General features: G+C 42.6%; 1 protein-coding gene across 2 annotated transcripts in view; it reads left to right on the top strand.

The window, feature by feature from the left end:
- The window catches only part of naa35 (N-alpha-acetyltransferase 35, NatC auxiliary subunit), an 84,787-nt gene extending 82,980 nt beyond the window's left edge, over positions 1-1,807 (top strand). For both annotated transcript variants that reach the window (XM_041185730.1, XM_041185731.1), the window contains one exon: positions 1,537-1,807. In XM_041185730.1, the coding sequence (XP_041041664.1) occupies positions 1,537-1,596 (60 nt within the window). In that variant the 3' untranslated portion in view covers positions 1,597-1,807. The remainder of the gene's footprint in view (positions 1-1,536) is intronic.
- Positions 1,808-19,053: the final 17,246 nt, after the last annotated feature.

The following is a 19,053-nucleotide window of genomic DNA, read 5'->3' on the forward strand; positions in this document are numbered from 1 at the left end:
TACCAAAGTTTCCCAGCAGGGGGCAGCAAGGCATATTGGCTACCCATTCCAGAGAGGCAGACAGCTGATTTGAGAATTAGGTTGACCTTAGTGTATCGAATTACTGCACTGCTAAATCCCTCTTTTGTCCTCCCCAGTTACTTCCAGCAATACATCCTTCAGTATAGTGTGACTGTAATGCATTAATTCAGCTAAAAAATCATACTATGTTCCTGTAATGCTTTAAAAGGAAACAACTCTCAAGATGGTGAAAATTGAAAATTGTGTTTAAATCAGTCATGGCTCAATGATTTTACCTCGTGACCAGCTCAACTATTAAACCTGGATATCTCTTCCCTGCTGAGCTAGCTGTTCTTATTCAGAGCAGCAACACAATTCATCTCAGCACCCCTGGAGTGGGGAGGGGAAGACACTCAGGGCTGCTGCTCCAGGTCACTATACATTGACTTCTACTTGAATTTTGTGTAGATATTGGGTAAGGATAGGACCAGGCTGAGCTATAATACTTCCCAAGGTTGAAATGGTTGTGTCAAGGATCACTTGTGAAATGAGGCAACCTTGCTGAAAGTCTGGACAGTTCTGTATTTCAGTAAAGATCCAACAACTTAGGAGTTGAGACAAATGTGTATTCATCTAATATAGTATGTCAGATATTCAAATGCTTAACAATTTCCTTGGGTCTATTGATATATAGTGAGATATCTAACTGTTCACATACCAATGTAATAATAGGGAATAGCCATTGGAGCCAAATGTTTGTTCTAAAATTCATACTTGCAGTTGGCGTTTTTTAAATTTGTATGGTTTATAGATGGTGAGGTAACTATCTCAACCCATAACGATGTACCTCACATCCCAGCAATGAGTGTTTAAAAATCTGCGTACCTGTTTTCTGATCACTACTGGAGCACCTTGCTGCTAGGTTGTCCTCAAAACAACATTTAGGCTCTTATCTTTCAAGAACATATTTTGGTTTAATTGTAAACATTCATAACTTTTCTGCTGCTTTATTCTGCATATACAAAGAGTACTGAGGCAGAAGGATTAAGATCCATACATGTTTATAATCAAATTTTAGGACTCCAAATTATTTATTTTAAATAGGATGGCTATATTTCACAGCCTTGCAGTTTCAGGTACAAATTTTAAGATGGTGGTGGCAGTTGGACAGTATGCAAGGACTGAAGACAAATAGTAAGTTGACAGAAGCAGCAGATTGATGCAGTGAAAGGTTCAGGCAGATGTGTCAAGAATGGGACAGTAGGTTCATTTGAGAGGCCTGATGGCTGGCAGGTTGCATGGGGTGGGAGAAAAAAAAGTTGAAATCGTTGATTGGTAAGTAAATACAAGTATGCAAAGCAATCCTACGCATTAACAGGAATGGGCTGTCAGATGCAAGGCTTTTAAATAGCTTTTTAATATATATTCTGGAGATATGTAATGCAGAAAATGTAAACTTGATCTGCATGCATCGTTAGACTCTTGTACAATTTAAATCTGCTTTTGAAATGCTTGATAATTTTTATTTAATTTCAGGTTCCTCCAGAATTCGATTTTTCTGTTCACAAATACTTTCCAGTCGTCAAATTAATCTAACTCCAGTGGAGATAATGGCTGTGGATGCAGTTTGCATAATGAGCTGAAGTTCAAGACTTGAAATATTTTACTCTAGCTGTGGCTGTGTTCCAAAATATGAGAAAGGGACTATGTAAAATTCAGAGCTGTAGGCACATCAACAGCAATGCTTTGTATGTGCTGCTGTACTGTGTTAATACTGTGACCAGAATAAAAAATATAACTTTTTAAATTTGTTTTGATACCAGTAGTGCATGAAAGCCAACTCTCTCACTCAGCACAACCATTCTACATGATGTTAGCTGTAACATTGTAGAAAATTTCAGCCACTAATATTTTTAGTCTTAAACTACCAACTATCTCGTTGTAAAGTCATCATAATTGTTTGTCCTTTCCACTAAGAAGGGAAAATCAGGGCAAGCTGTGAGGAATGTAAATTGTTGAGGGCAAGGCACCAGACTTGGATGCACTGAACCCTGAAACGAGAGGAAAACTATAGTGAATGCAAATGCTTCCAGGCCACTTCAAATGGGTGGAATTATTCAAATTTAAATGGGTAGATACATTAGTTTTACCCTTGTTTACCTCCCACTACCATCAAGACTGGACTAATGCAATTGTATGAAATCATCAAAGTGATTCAGCATTCGGTTACAGCATGAAGTACATATTAATAATAGAACGTGACCTTAAAAACTCATATCTTTCCGTGCCAATGTTTTACAAACACTGCTCAGGCTGGTTTGGTTTTGCTTCTCATCAGATCCTAGGTGCAACTCATCCATCATGCCATTCGAGAGTTTGCAACTATGTCTATAATGTAGAAAAAAGTGCTCGTCAGAGATGTGCAGTTTTTCTCCTTCATCTTTAGTTCTGCAGAACTGAAATTTCTTTATTGCACCAAGATTGAGATGACACAATTTTAGATCTTTTCAAAAATCATAAAATGCATTGATGATGTAGATGAAGAGTATCAAAAAAATTGCAAATTTGACTACAAAATTAGCAAACAGCTTCACTCACTAAGTATTTGATGCTGTGTCAACCTTTTTGATAAACTGTAAGGACAAAGATTGTCAACAATAAGAGTAAAAACACAGGTGACTAAATACCATGTGAAAAATGCTGCTGGGAATATAGATGAGTGGCTTGTGGAATGCATGTGGTCATAGTTTGTAAATTGGATTAAAATATTGAATTCACTCAATTACCCTTGGAAGTCAGAAAGAAGTTTCAGGAGAAAAATCAAAAGCAACTGCTTTGTTGTCTGGATATGTTTTTCTTGAAAATGTTGTTATTGTTTGTATATTAAATAGGACAAATTAATTGAGATATTTTTAAATACAACAAAACTGTGTGTGTTGTGATAATGCTGATAAGAGTGCAGTTATGTTATTTAGGCTACCTCATTTACACGGATTTAAGATTACCAAACTGCATCTTGTGTAGCAAACTGGAATGGCATGCAAATTAGGATGAATAGGAAATGAGATACATGGGCAAATCAAATAATATAATGCTGTCAACAATTCTAAACATCTCACAGCTGACAGAAGGAATGGCAAACAGCAATGGCACGTACTCTGAGAATCATGCTACTGATCTGAAGTGGCAGGAGCTGAATAGTAAATAGCAACTGTTCTTTTTGCAGGCCAGCACGGCTCTCATAGAAACATTAACATTCAGTACGATCATCAGAACAGAAAATACAAATTACACAGTAAGGTCCAAAGGGAACAGGCAGATTCTCACGACCATAAGCATTAATGGTGTCCAAACTACGAAAAGCATCAGACTAGGAAAATTAAAATGATTCCAATATTCAGTGCCCAAGATGAAAATAACAATTGTCAAGGCACCAACTATACTCAGGAAGGACCCAGATGATGAGAAATTCATGGAGGTGTTCCCGCTCTCACGGGCTGACAGCAGAGTTGTGATTTCTTTTTAATGCCTCATTCATTAGACTCGCCCTGATGGTCGAAGCATATATTTAAAATGGATTTTCAAGACACTAATGTCGTAACTCCGCCAAACGTTAGAAGTTCCTCATCCCTGGCAGGGGAGTTATCCTCAATCCCCTGACCAATATTTATTCCTCAATCAACATCACAAATACAGATTATTTAGTTATCACATTGCTATTTATGGGAGTTCGCCTTGCACAAATTAGCAGCTGTGTTTCCTACACTACAATAGTGACTATACTTCAAAAGTACTTTGTTGGGTATAAAGTGCTGAGAATCCAGTGGTCATTAAAAGTGCTATATAAATGTAAGTTTTTTTTAATGGTGCTACACAAAGAGGAGCATTCCAGTGTCCATTCCAACATTTATACCTCCGCCTTCACCACCAAAACAGAGGAACTGGTCATTTATGTAGTTTGTGATCACAAGTTCTTGTAACCCAGTACCCTGCTGCGGCCTCATACAGAACATCGTATATAATTTTGAACACAATTCAAAAATGCATTTGCCGGGAATTTCTTTGTAGCTGCTCCTGCTTTGCCAGACGTATGGCCAAGGGCCCAAACACTCCTTTCAAGTGAAGCAGCATTTCACTTGCATTTCCCCCAACTTAGTTTACTGCATTCGTTGCTCCCAATGTGGTCTCCTCTACATTGGAGAGACCAAACATAAACTGGTTGACCGCTTTGCAGAACACCTGCGGTCTGTCCGCAAGAATGACCCAAACCTCCCTGTCGCTTGCCATTTGAACACTCCGCCCTGCTGTCTTGCCCACATGTCTGTCCTTGGCTTGCTGCATTGTTCCAGTGAAGCCCAACGCAAACTGGAGGAACAACACCTCATCTTCCGACTAGGCACTTTACAGCCTTCCGGACTGAATATTGAATTCAACAACTTTAGGTCGTGAGCTCCCTCCCCCATCCCCACCCCCTTTCTGTTTCCCCCTTCCTTTTTTTTCCAATAAATTGTATAGATTTTTCTTTTCCCACCTATTTCCATTATTTTAAAATATTTTATGCTCTCCCCATCCCCAATAGAGCTATACCTTGAGTGCCCTACCATCCATTCTTAATTAGCACATTCGTTTAGATAATATCACCAACTTTAACACCTATGTGTTCTTTTGTTCTATTGTTGTTGACATCTTTTGATGATCTGCTTCTATTACTGCTTGTTTGTCCCTACAACCACACCCCCCCTCCACTTCTCTCTCTCTCTCTCTCCGCCCCCCACACACACACCTTAAACCAGCTTATATTTCAACTCTTTCTTGGACTCGAACTCAAGTTCTGTCGAAGGGTCATGAGGACTCGAAACGTCAACTCTTCTCCACCGATGCTGCCAGACCTGCTGAGTTTTTCCAGGTAATTCTGTTTTTGTATGGCTAACGTATATAATTTCCACCACACTGCCAGCAGTTACATCACAGCTGTGAGGAAGTCCTCAGCTACTGTGGAATGCATTCAGAGAACAGCACAGGATGATCCTTACACCGAATTTGGAGGACAGGCTCTCAGCAATAACTCTTTTTGGAGATGAGATTAAAGTGGGCTGCAAAGAGATGCATAATTTGGGTCTTTAATATTCCAAGAAGCAGAGATGATGTGGAGCATTTGACAAAGTCCCACATGCCACACTGGTCAGAAAAGTGAGATCCCGTGGGATACAGGGGAAGGTGACAGGTTGGATCCAAAATTAGCTCAGTGACAGGAAACAAATGGTAATGGTTGATGGATGTTTTTGCAAATGGAAAACTGTTTCCAGTGGTGTTCCACTTGGCACCCTTGCTGCTTGTTGTATATATTAATAATTAGACTTTAATGTGGGAGGCATGATTGAGAAATTTGCAGATGACACAAAAATTGGCCACGTAATTGATAATGAAGGGGATAGTTGTCAACTCCAGAATGATATCAATGGTTTGGTTGAGTGGGCGGAAAAGTGACAAATGGAATTCGATCTGGAAAAGTGTGAGGTAATGCATTTGCGGGGGCGGGGGGGAGGTGCAAACAAAGCAAGGGAATACTCAATAAACAGGAAGTTATTGAGGGGTTGAGGAAGTGAGAGACCTTGGAGTGCAAGTCCACAAGTGCTTGAAGATGGCAGGACAGGTGGACAAGGTGGTAAAGAAAGCGTATGGAATACTTTCTTTTACTGGGCAAGGTACTGAACACAAAAATGGGAATGTAATGATGGAACTGTATAAAACACTGGTTTGGCCACAGCTGGAATTTTGTGTACAGTTCTCGTTACCACATTACAGGAAGGACATAATTGCTCTGGAGAGAGTGCAGAGGAAATTTACAGGAATGTTGCCAGGGCTTGAAGATTGCAGCTATGAGGGGAGATTGGATAGGCTACAGTTGTTTTCCTTAGAATAGAGGAGGCTAAGAGGTAACCTAATTGAGGTGTACAAAATTATCAGGGGCCTAGTTGGATAGACAGGAAAGACTTGTTTCCCCTAGCTGAGGGGTCAACTACCAGGGGGCATAGATTTAAGGTGCCTCCATCGCATCTGTTCTGATGATGCCACTATCAAAAACAGTTCCTCTGACATGTCCTCCTTCTTCATTAACTGAGGTTTCCCACCCACGGTGGTTGACAGGGCCCTCAACCGTGTCCGGCCCATCTCCCGCGCATCCGCCCTCACACCTCCTTCACCCTCCCAAAAACATGATAGGGTCCCCCTGTCCTCACTTATCACCCCACCAGCCTCCGCATTCAAAGGATCATCCTCTGCCATTTTCGCCTACTCCAACATGATGCCACCACCAAACACATCTTCCCTTCACACCCCTGGCGGCCTCCCGCAGGGTTCGTTCCCTCCAGGACACCCTGGTCCACTCCTCCATCAACACCTACACCTCAGCCCCCTCCCACCGCACCTTCCCATGCAACCGTAGAAGGTGTAACACCTGCCCCTTTACTTCCCCTCTCCTCACTGTCCTAGGGCCCAAACACTCCTTTCAAATGAAGCAGCATTTCACTTGCACTTCCCTCAACTTAGTCTACCGCATTCATAGCTCCCAATGTGGCTTCCTCTACATTGGAGAGACCAAACACAGAATGGTTGACCGCTTTGCAGAACACCTTCGGTCGGTCCGCACGCATGACCCAGACCTCCCTGTTGCTTGTCATTTCAACACCACCCTGCTCTCATGCCCACATGTCCGTCCTTGGCTTGCTGCAATGTTCCAGTGAAGCTCCACGCAAACTGGGGGAACAGCACCTCATCTTCCGACTAGGCACTTTATTTATAGCCTTCCGAATTGAATATTGAGTTCAACAATTTTTGATCATGAACTCTCTCCTCCATCCCCACCCCCTTTCCGATTTCCCCCCCTCCCCCACTTTTTTTTCCAATAATTTATATAGATTTTTCTTTTCCCACCTATTTCAATTATTTTTAAATGTATTACCATCCATGTTTTATCTCTACCTTTTAGCCTTTTTTGATTCCTTCACCCCACCCCACCTCCACTAGGGCTATCAAGGGTCATGAGGACTCGAAACGTCAACTCTTTTCTTCTCCGCCGATGCTGCCAGACCTGCTGAGTTTTTCCAGGTAATTCTGTTTTTGTTTTGGATTTCCAGCATCCGCAGTTTTTTTGTTTCTATCAGTACCTTGCTTGTCCTGCTTTCTACCCTTGATTAGCACATTCCTCAGATAATATCACCATCTTCAACACCTCTTTGTCCTTTTGTCTGTGATATCTTTTGGTTATCTCCACCTATCACTGACCCTTTATCCTGCTCTACCTCCCCCACCCCCTTAAATCAGCTTATAATTTCACCTCTTTTCTATTTTTTACTTAGTTCTGTTGAAGGGTCATTCGGACTCGAAACGTTAACTGTGTTCCTCTCCGCAGATGCTGCCAGACCTGCTGAGTTTTTCCAGGTATTTTTGTTTTTGTTTTGGATTTCCAGCATGCGTAGTTTTTTGCTTTTATCATAGATTTATGGTGATTGGCAGAAGGATTAGAGGGGACATGAGAAAAAAACCTGTTCACCCAGAGGGTGGTGGGTATCTGAAATTCACTGTCTAAATTGGTAGTTGAGGCTGAATCACAACTCATTTGAAAGGTGCCTGGATCTGCATGTGAAGTGCTGTAACCTGCAAGGCTACAGACCAGGTGCTAGAAAGTGGGATTAAAATGAGTGGCTAGTTTCTTTTTTCTCTTTTTGGCTTGTGCAGAGATGATGGGCTGAATGGTTTCTTACTGCACAGTAACTTTTCTATGGTTCAATGGAATCTGAAAAGCAGCTGAATATTGCATGGAGAACTGGATTGGTGGTTATAGGTAGAATACCTATTTGTGCTGCAATATGTATGGTGCGGTGGAGAATGAAAAGGGAAGAAAGAGAATAGGTCAGGACTGAGTACAGGAGGAAATGTTAATACAAAAGCAACTTATTGCAGTTGCTGGAAATCTGAAATAGTAGAAAATGTTGGAAATAGCACGTCAGGTAGCATCGGTGGAGAGAGAAACAGAGTCAATCGCCTGAATTTTAACAATTGAGCAGACGACACAACATTGGAAGGAATTGTGTGTCGTTGGTATGCATGGGTGGCTGGCAGGGCTTCCCTATGAATCTTACCAGTGGCAGTCAATTTAGTGGCTGCCACCAAGGCTGCTGGCCTATTAAGGGTGGCAGCCCACGCCAAAGAGCTACTGGCCCAATCAGAGGGCTGGCACCTCAGCAGCGCCACCAGGACTGGTGGTCGCTGCGGAGGCTGGTAGGAGCTCTGCAGACTACAGAAGGTACAAACAAAAAATCTTTTTGAAAAATACAGGGCCAGGTGCTCGAAGGGAAAACACTCCAGGTATTATGTTGGGGTCGCAAGGGCTGCCTTTCCTGCCCATGGCCCCTTATTTGCTTTATAAAATCATCCTCCCCCATGGGGCTGCCAATGGGAGGCTGGCTCCACTTATCTGGCAAAATGTTAACGGCACCCTAAAATGGCCCATAATTGGACATTTTTGTTAAATGAAAATTGGCTGTCTGCTTCTTGTCCTCTTGTTACTAAAATACCCCAGCTGACTGACAGGATCAGGGAGCTGGCCTGACATGATTCCCCTCAATTTTAGTGGCATGCACACCTTACACCCCAACTCCTGTTTCAGGTATTAGATTATATCTTCAAGAACTATATTTTCTTTTAAAATTGGATGAACATTGCATTATTTGGACACTTGGGAGCTGACCTGGATTTTTTTTTTTATAAAAGGTATAAGTTCACCTTGGGCTGTGAACAGCATGCCTTTTCTAAGAAGTCACATGCCTACATCTAAATAACCAGCATTGTTCTTGAGGAGGAGAGCAATTTGTTTATTTCAATGGCAATTGCATTAATTGATGGAAAAAGCTGCTTTAAAGGCAATGGCCCTAGTGTTTTACTGCAAGTCACCTGACAGAGATGAGTTTTATGTTTTGAACTTGGTTGGGAATGAACTGAGAAGGGGAAAAGCTGCCCAACTTGCTCTCTCCTTGCCTTGCTTAGAATACAGTATGGTTATCAGCATCCATCTAGGTCACATCAGTGGAACTTGTCTGTATTTGGAAACCCAAGAGACAGAGGTGAGAAGGATTGATCTGGCTCTATTCTCCTTCACGCTGAAGCTCCATTGGTGAGAACCTCCAGACATCTACTGTGACTAGTGATTCATCCTCGCATGAGGAGCACCAGATCAACAGCCAAAACCCTGTGTACTTTATCCTTTTTATAAAGTTCTTTTATTCAGCCACCCATCTCTGCAGAAACCCTTATTTGTTTGTCCTTTGTTTGTGTGTGTATATGTGTGTGTGCACACCATGGAATTTTTAAAAGGATAGTTACACTTCCAGATTACAAATTGTGTGTTAACCAGTTCTTGCAACTTGTTCTAAGAATAGGTTTTGTTTTATAATAAATCAATCATTCTGAGTTTCTTGAAAGAAACCTGGTTAAAATCTACTTTATTCTGGGTCTAACAGTAGCAAAGGTAAATAATTGGCCATTTTGGTCAGTGAATTAAACATTTACACTAATGATACAACCTGTGGAGTAGTGGGGCTAAAGAAACTGCACACTCCTCCCACCCCAGTCGTAACATAGATTGGCATCTCTTGCGGGATTTCAATATGCAGACAACGGGTATGTGGAATAATAATAATTGGTAAAGGATAAAGGACAGACACCAGGTTTCTTATCTATAAGTAAACGAAAATGGCTTTGGAAGTTGCAAAGACTTTTCTAGATATGGAATATTTATCCCTGACTGGTTTACAAAAGCTAACCAAATAGGCTAATAGAATTGGCAGATGGGTTGAAGTTAGAATTAGCCATAAGGGCAAGGAAAACAGACATGGTTGAAGTAATAGTGCAGCATTTGAAATTGGAAGGGATATAACAGAGACCACATTCTCAAGGGGGTGAGTCAATTGAGTTAGCTCGGATTCAGTTGCAAATGAAATGGCTTGAACATGAAAAGAACTGGAAAAACTTGGATTAGAAGAAAAAGGGAGAGATGAGAAAACTCAAAAAAGAAAGAAATGGAAATGCAAAGACTTGACCTCCAGAGACAGAAGTTAGTAAAGGAGGAAAGAGAAAAAGAACGAGAAAGGGAATTCCAGCTTAAAAGGCTGGAATTTTAAAAAGAGTCCTCTGGTACTAAGGAAAATTCTGATGATGAGAAAATCCAACTCAAAACCCATTGGGGAGATGTTTAAATTTGTACAAGACCTTCCAAAGTTTGAGGAAAGGGGTTTGGAGGCATTATTTTTTCCATTTGAGAAAGTAGCTAAGCAAATGAAGTGGCCAAAAGAAAATTGGACATTACTCCTACAGAGTAGATTAGTGGGTAGATCTCATGGGATTTAAGCATCACTTTCAGAAGAGTTTCTGTGGATTATGATGAATTAAAGAAGGCTGTTCTTAGTGTGTATGAGTTGGTCCCTGAGGTGTACAGGCAGAAATTTTTAAATGTAAGGAAACAGCCTCACCTTCCAGGAGCGGAGACAGCTGGATCTACGAGGAACACCTCTACTCAGGCAGCGGATGAATAGAGGGTGAGGCTGGGGGCCTTCACTCACCTTCTGGGGCAGAGACAGCTGGACCTGCGAGGGACACCTCTACTCGAGCAGCAGATAAATAGAGGGTGAAGCTTGGGGCCTTCACTCATCTTCCAGGAGCAGAGACAGCCAGATCTGTGAGGGGCACCTCTACTTGGCTAGTGGGCTGAGTGTGAAAAAAAAATTCAGGACTAACATCACAGGAAAACTGTAAGTTCATTGGTTGGTGAGAAGTTGTTGATAGGGAGTGTGTTTAAATAGCTTAAAACTAGTAAGATGTATCAATTATAAAGAAGTAGCTACTTGGATTTCCGTAAAGAATGCTAACAATAGGGAAGTAAAGTTAAATCAAATCAAAGTGAAATAAAGTGATAAAATGAATAAAAGTAAGATAAAGTTAGCATAAGTGGAGTAAAGTTCACTAGTAACTTATTCTACTCATTCTACTTGAAGTGTAATAAAGTTTAGAGTTATGGGATGGCAGGTCAGGTTGGCCAAATGGAGTGTACATCCTGCAGTATGTGTGAAGTTGTGGATGCACTATGTGTCCTAAACAAACACATCTGTAGGAAGTCTCACCAGCTCTACAAGTTTGAGCACTGGGTTTCGGAACCTGAGCGTGGCTGGAGTCACTGTTCCGCATCCGCAAGGCAGAAGACTACATGGATAGCATGTTTAGGGAGGTGATCACACTGCAGGTCAGAAGCGTACAGCCAGAGAGGGAATGGGTGACTGCCAGGCAATCTGAAAGAACCAGGCAGGTAGTGCAGGAGTCCCCTGATTCTATCCTGCTTGCTAATTGGTTTTCCAGTTTAGATGCTGAGGAAGACGATGGTTCCTCAGGGAAGTGCAGCCAGAGCCAAGCCTGTGGCACCATGGGCAGCTCAGCAATACAGGAGGTGAGGAAGAAGAATGGAAAGACAATAGTGATAAGGGATTCCATAGTCAGGGGATCAGACAGGCATCTCTGCAGCAGTAAACATGACTCCAGGATGGAGTGTTGCCTCCCTGGTGCCAGGGTCAAGGATGTCATGGAGCGGCTGCAGGACATCTTTCGGGGCATTGAGGAGGGGGTTGGGGTGGTGGGGGGGGGGGTAATCAGCCATAAGTCGTGGTCCACATTGGTACCAACAACATAGGTAGGAAGAGCAATGAGGTCCTAAAAGCAGATTTCAAGGAGTTTGGAAGGAAATTAAAAAGCAGGACCTCGAGAGCAGTAATCTTAGGGTTACTCCCAGTGCCATGTGCTAGTGAGCACTGGAATAGGAGGATTGATCAACTAAATACTTGGCTGAGGAATTGGTGCAGGAGGGAGGGCATCAGATTTCTGACGCATTGGGACCGGTTCTGGGGCAGGTGGGACCTGTACAAGCTGGATGGGTTACATCTTAATGAGACTGGGACTGATATACTTGCAGGGAGATTTGCTAGTGCTGTTGGGATGGGCTTAAACTAGGTTGTCGGGGGGGTGGGAACCTGAGGGGTAGCCCAAATTGGAAGGAAGCAAAGTTGGTAACAGGAAGTAGTAATGAGACTAGAAGGCAGGAGAAACAAAGCAGAGCACTGAGTCTGCTTCGAATACAAAATTATGTCAAAAAGACAAAGTTAAGGGTGTTATACCCAAATGCACGCAGCATTCACAATGAGGTAGATGGACTAAAGGCACAAATAGAGGTAAAAGGTATGATAGAATTGTCAATCCAGAAATATGGCTGCATGGTAACCAAGACTGGGAACTGAATATTCAAGGATATTCAACGTTTAGGAAGGAGAAACAAGGAGTGAAAGAAGGTGGAGTTGCGCTGATAATAAGGGTTGGGATCAGTGCATTAGTAAGGGAGGATCTCTGTTCGGAAAAACAACGTGTAGAGTCTGTTTGGAAGGAGCTAAGAAACAGCAAAGGGCAGCAGACATTGGTTGACATTGTAAGCCACCAAATAGTGATGGTAATGTGGGGTATGGTATTAATCAGGAGATAAGAGAAGCATGTAGCATGGGCAATACTGTAATCATGGGTGACTTCAATCTGCATATAGACTGGGTAAACCAATTGAGCACTAATGCTGTGGAAGATGAGTTTCTGGAGTGTGTTAGGGATGGTTTTCTAGAGCTGTAGGTTGAGGAGCTGACTAGAGAACAGGCTCTTTTAGATCTAGTATCATGTAATGAAAAAGGACTAATTAATAATCTTGTTGTAAAAGAACCTTTACGGATAAGTGACCACAATATGATAGAATTTTACATTAAGTTTGAAAGTGAGGTAGTTCACTCTGAAGCAAGGGTGTTAAAGTTGAATAAAGGAAATTATGAACACATGAGGGACAACTTGGCAGAGTTAGATTGGGAAAATACATTAAAAGGTATGACTGTACATAGGCAATGGACAGTCTTCAAAGAATTATTATATAGCTTACAGCACCTATACATTACTTCAAGGTGCAAAACCCCCCCAAAAAAGTCAAGCAACCGTGGCTGACAAAGGAAGTTGAGGATTGTATAAGGTTAAAAAGGCTTATAAAGTTGCCAGAGTAGTGGTAAACCTGAGGATTGGGAGGTTTTTAGAAAACAGCAAAGGAAGGCCAAGAAACTGGTGAAGAAAGGGAGAACAGGATATGAATGAACTCTCGCAAAAATACATAAAAATGGACTGTAAAAGCTTCTGTAGGGGTGTAAAAAGGAAATGTTTGGCTAAGACAAATATGAGTCCATTACAAGCAGAGTCAAGAGAATAGAGAAATTGCAGAGAAGTTAAATGATTACTTTGCGTGTGTTCTCACTGAGGAAGATACAGGAAATCGCCCAGATTTAGAGATCCAAAGGACAAGGGAGAATGAGGAGTTGAATGAAATTAGTATAAGTAAGAAGGTTGTATTGGAGAAATTAATGGGATTGCAAGTTGATAAATCCCTGGGGCCTGATATTCTTCATCCCAAAGTGTTAAAAGAGGTTGCTATAAAGATAGTGGATGCATTGGTAATCATTTTCCAAAATTCTATAGATTCTGGAATGGTTCCTGAAGATTGGAATGTAACAAATGTCACCCCACTATTTAAAAAGGGTGGGAGAGAGAAAACAGGGAACTACAGACCTGTTAGCCTTACATCAGTAATAGGGAAAATACTAGAATCTATTATAAAGGATGTGATAAATGGATACTTGGATAATTATAATCTGATAGTCAGCATGGATTTGCCAATGGGAAATCATGTTTGACAAACTTGTTGGAGATTTTTGAGGATGTTACAACACAATTGATAAAAGGTGAGTCGCTGGACGTCATATGCTTGGGTTTTCAGAAGGCTTTTGATAAACCCATAGGAGGTTGATTAGCAAAATAAAAGCACATGGAGTAGGAGGCAATATACTGGCATAGATTAAGGATTGGCTGACAGGCAGAAAACAAAGACTAACAATAAATGGGTCATTCTTGCCTTGGCAGGCTGTGGCTAGTGGGGTACCACAAGGATCAGTACGTGGGCCCCAGCTGTTCACTATCTATATCAATGATTTGGATGTGTGGACCAAATGTAACATTTCCAAGTTCGCAGATGATACAAAGTTAGGTGGGAATGTGCCTTGTGAGCAAGATGTAAAGCAGCTACAGGAGGATTTAGACAGACTTAATGAGTGGGCAAGAACATGGCAGATGGAATATAATGTAGAAAAATATGAGGTTATCCACTTGGTAGAAGGAACAGATGTGCAGAGTATTTCCTAAATGGTAAGAGATTAGAAAGTGTAGATGTACAAAGGGACCTAGGTGGCCTTGTCCATAAGTCACTGAAGGCTAACATGCAGGTGCAGCAGGAAGACTAATGGAATGTTAGCCTTTATCACAAGAGGATTTGAGTACAGGAGTAGTGACATCTTGCTTCAATTGAATAGAAGGTTAGTTAGACCGCATCTGGAGTACTGCGTGCAGTTTTAGTTCCATTACCTCAGAAAGAATATTATTGCCATAGTGGGAGTGCAGCGAAGGTTCACCAGACTTATTCCAGGGATGGTGGGACTGTCTAATGAAGAGAGATTGGGCAAACAGGGCCTGCATTCTCTAGGGTTTTGAAGAATGAGAGGTGATCTCATTGAAACCTACAAAATACTTAAAGGAATAGACAGGGTAGATACAGGAAAGATGTTTCCTCTGGTTGGAGAGTCTAGAACCAGGGGACACAAATTCAGAATAAGGGGGAAGCCACTTAGGACCGAGATGAGGAGAAATTTTTTTACTCAGAGGGTTGTGAATCTTTGGAATTCTCTAACCCAAAGGGCTGTGGAAGCTCAATCATTGAATATGTTTAAGGTAGAGATTGATAGATTTCTGATTAACAATAACGTAAAGGGTTATGGGGATAATGTGGGTAAAAGGCATTGAAGTGTTCGATCACCCATGGTTGTACTGAATGGCGGAGCAGGCTAAATGGGCTGAATGGCCTTCTCCTGTTCCTGTGTTCCTAAACCTATATTGAATTTGAAAGTGTAAAGCAAGGTAATTTTGACCATTGGATATGGGCATTCAATGTAGATGCAGACATTCTAGTTAAGGGGGAGGGGTGTGAAATATTAGATACAATAAGCATATTGAGAGAGGAAGTACTGGAGGGACTGGGATCCTTGAAGGTGGATAAATCATCAGGGCCAGATGGATTGTATCCCACATTGTTAAAGGAATCCAGGGAGGAAATAACGGATACTCTGAGGATCATTTCCCAATCCTCAGTAGATACAGGCGAGGTCCCAGAGGATCGGAGGCCTGTGAACATTGTACCATTATTTCAAAAGGGTGCAAGGGATAGCCCAGAAAATTATAGGCCAGTAAGTCTGACTTCGGTGGTGGGCAAATTATTGGAATCAACTCTTGAGAGACAGGATAAACTGTCAGAAAGGAATGGATTAATCAGGGATAGTCAACATGGTTTTGTTAAGGGAAGATTGTTTTTTACTAATTTAATAGATTTTTTTTGAGGAAGTAACAAGGAGGATTGATGAGGGTAGTGCAGTAAATGTTGGCTACATGGATTTCAGTAAAGCATTTGACAAGGTCCCACATGCCAGACTAGTCAGAAAAGTGAGATCCCATGGGATACAGGGGAAGGTGGCAGGTTGGATGCAAAATTTGCTCAGTGACAGAAAACAAAGGGTAATTGATAGTTGTTTTTACAAAAGGAAAGCAATTTCCAGTGGCATTCCACAGGGCTCAGTGTTGGGGTCCTTGCTGTTTGTTATATACATTAATGATTTGGACTTAAATGTGGGAGGCAGGATTAGGAAATTTGCAGATGACACAAAAATTGGCCATGTAGTTGATAATGAAGAGGATAACTGTTGTCTCCAGAATGATATCAATAGTTTGGTTGAGTGGGCGGAGCAGTGGCAAATGGAATTCAATCTGGAGAAGTGTGAGGTAATGCATTTGGGGAGGGCAAACAAAGCAAGGGAATGTTCAAAAAACGGGAGGATATTGAAAGGCGTTGAGGAAGTGAGAGATCTTGGAGTACATGTCCACAGTTCCCTGAAGGTGGCAGGACAGGTGGATATGGTGGTAAAGGAAGTATATGGAATGCTTTCCTTTACTGGATGAGTATCGAATACAAAAGCAGGGATATGATGATGGAACTGTATAAAACACTGGTTAGGCCACAGCTGGAATTTTCTGTACAGTTCTGGTCACCACATTACAGGAAGGAAATAATTGCTCTGGAGGGAGTACAAAGGAGATTTACAAGAATGGTGCCAGGGCTGGAAAATTGCAGCTATGATGAAAGACTGGATAGGCTAGTGTTGTTTTCCTTAGAAGAGAGGCAGCTGAGGGGTGACCTAATTGAGATGTACACAATTATGAGGGGCCTAGATAGGGTAGACAGGAAAAGACTTGTTTCCTCTCGCTGATCGTCAGGTACCGGGGCTATAGATTTAAGGTGATTGGTAAAAGGATTACAGGGAGTATGAGGAAAAATTTCTTCACCCAGAGGGTGGTGAGCATCTGGAATTCACTGTCTAAATTGGTGGTTGAAGCCAAAATGCTCAACTGCTTTAAAAGGTACCTGGATCTGCATCTGAGGTGCTATAACCTGCGAGACAACGGACCAGGTGCTGAAGGTGGGATTAAAATGTGCAGCTAGTTTCTTTCTTTGTCTTTTATTGGCTGGCACAGACACGATGGGCTGAATGGCCTATTTATGCACCATAACTTATCTATGGTTCTATGGTAACAAGCTTTTAGAGAAATAAATCTCCTGGAAGAATTTAAGAATTCACTTCCTCCAATAATTGGAACCAATGTTGAAGATCAGAGGGTTGCAACAGCTACACAGGTAGCAGAGATGGCTGATGATTATGAGCCTGTCAATAAACCCAAACCTTTATTACATCACTCCCACACACCTGAGAAGGATAGAAGGTGGGAAGGTGAAAGGAAGGCAAGTAGCCAGGGAAGAGAAGGGACTGCTGGGAACCCCCTTGGAAACAACTCCTCAAACCAGAAAGGAAGATACTGAGGGTGGAGGTGATATTTAAAGGCCTAAGTGTTTCCATTGTAACAAGGCGGGACACGTTTGTGCAGATTGCTGCAAGTTGCATGGGAAATCCATGGGACTTATTCGGGTACGTAAGAGCAATTCAGGGAAAGGAGCCCTGACTGAAAATACAACAGATCAAGTGGTAGAATTAACTATAGCTGTGAAACCGAGTGTGAACACTGCTGTTGAGTTCAGGAGAAGTGAATGAGATACATGAAATCTATAAAGAATTTTTGGCGAGAGGAAAAGTAGCCCCTTATTCCTCAAATTAGGCAGCTAAACCTATAATTATATTAAGAGATATGGGAGCCACTCGAACACTTTTGCTGCAGAAAGATGTAACTGCTCCCTCAGAAAGCACATTAAAAGCCAAAGGTTTAATAAATGGTATTGGCGGAGTGTATATATCCATACCTTTGTACCAGGCGTACTTGGACTGTGACCTAATGGAGCAGAATCATCCCAGATTTGCACAAGTGCAGTAGCGGGTGGGAAAATGATGTTTTACCCGCTGGCCGCAATGGCGGCTTCTCACGCCGTATCATCCCAAGCCTGCCGCATTAATTATGCATTCCTGGGAAACACATCATTTCCATAGTGGGCGGGTTCTCATTCGCCCACCATATCATCACCTCGCTGTTTCATCATGCTGGGCGCCATATTTAAAGTGCAGCCATGCACACACAACTTAGTGCTTCCAGACAACGACTGCTGCACAAAAGACATGGCCCCTAAAGACAAGCAGACTGCAACCCCAGGGTTCATTGACGTATCCCTCGAGCACCTTTTGGACGCAGTGGAGACTCCCTCCCATGTCCTCTATTCCCGCTCTGGCTGTAGGCTGAGCAACAACCTCATTAACCTGGCTTGGGAAATGGTGGCAGCGGTGGTCAGTGCCAATGCCCTGCAAAAGATGGCAGCCACCCAGTGCCACAAGAGGATGAATGATCTCCTCCGTTACGTCAGGGTAGGTTACTCTTCTCACCACTCACAACTCACACACTCACAAACCCATCACATATCCGGAGGGCCCTCACTCACTGCCAGTTCAAGGGACATCATTCACTCTCTTACACACACCTTCATTGCTCTCATCTTGTCCATGGGACGACTCACCACCTACACATGGTGTCTCCTCACTGCATGTCGTCATCATCCTCCACAAATCTAGCAGCTATGATGGCCTCCCAAGCGCACCTGCTTCATCTTGCCTGTGCGAAGGCCTCATCGCCATCATCATTGCCTTAGGGGACCTCCTCACCCTCATCACTATTGATGTCCTCCTCATCGGAGACCTCCAGCTCCTGCATCTCTTCCTTAACCAGGTCCTCTCCTTGTTACAACCTGGCACTGAATAGAGCGCAGCAAGCAACGATGATGCATCCTCTGTGGACTATATTGCAAGCTCCACCAAATAGGTCCAGGCACTAGAACCTCATTTTCAGCATCCCGATTGTTTGCTCCACCAAGTTGCAAGTTGCAGCATAAGCCTCATGATACCTTCGCTCTGCTGCAGTCTGAAGCTGCTGCACAGGCGTCATCAGCTACGTGCTCTGCAGGTAAGCTGTTGTCACCTAGCAGCCTCTGTGGACCCTGGTACCTATGACCAACTGAGGATGTAGGAGTTGTGGACACTCCCTGGAAACCGTGTGCAGACCTGCAAGATGCATTTGAGGTGGTTGCACACCACCTGAGCATTCAGCGAATGAAAGCCCTTGTCGTTGACATAGTTGACCCCTTGTTGCAACGGAGATCTGAGACCACATGAGTGTAGTCAACTGCGCCCTGCACCTCTGGGAAACCCAAGATCTGGGCAAATCCAATCGCTTTTGCATCCTGGCTCTCTTGGACCCAGGCGAAATACACAAAGTTGTGTGCCCTTGTGAAGATGGCATCCATGACCTTATGGATGCATTTGTGGGTGGAAGCTTGTGATATCCCAC

Source organism: Carcharodon carcharias, chromosome 4, assembly GCF_017639515.1.
Source record: "Carcharodon carcharias isolate sCarCar2 chromosome 4, sCarCar2.pri, whole genome shotgun sequence".
In the NCBI taxonomy this organism is placed as follows: domain Eukaryota; kingdom Metazoa; phylum Chordata; class Chondrichthyes; order Lamniformes; family Lamnidae; genus Carcharodon; species Carcharodon carcharias.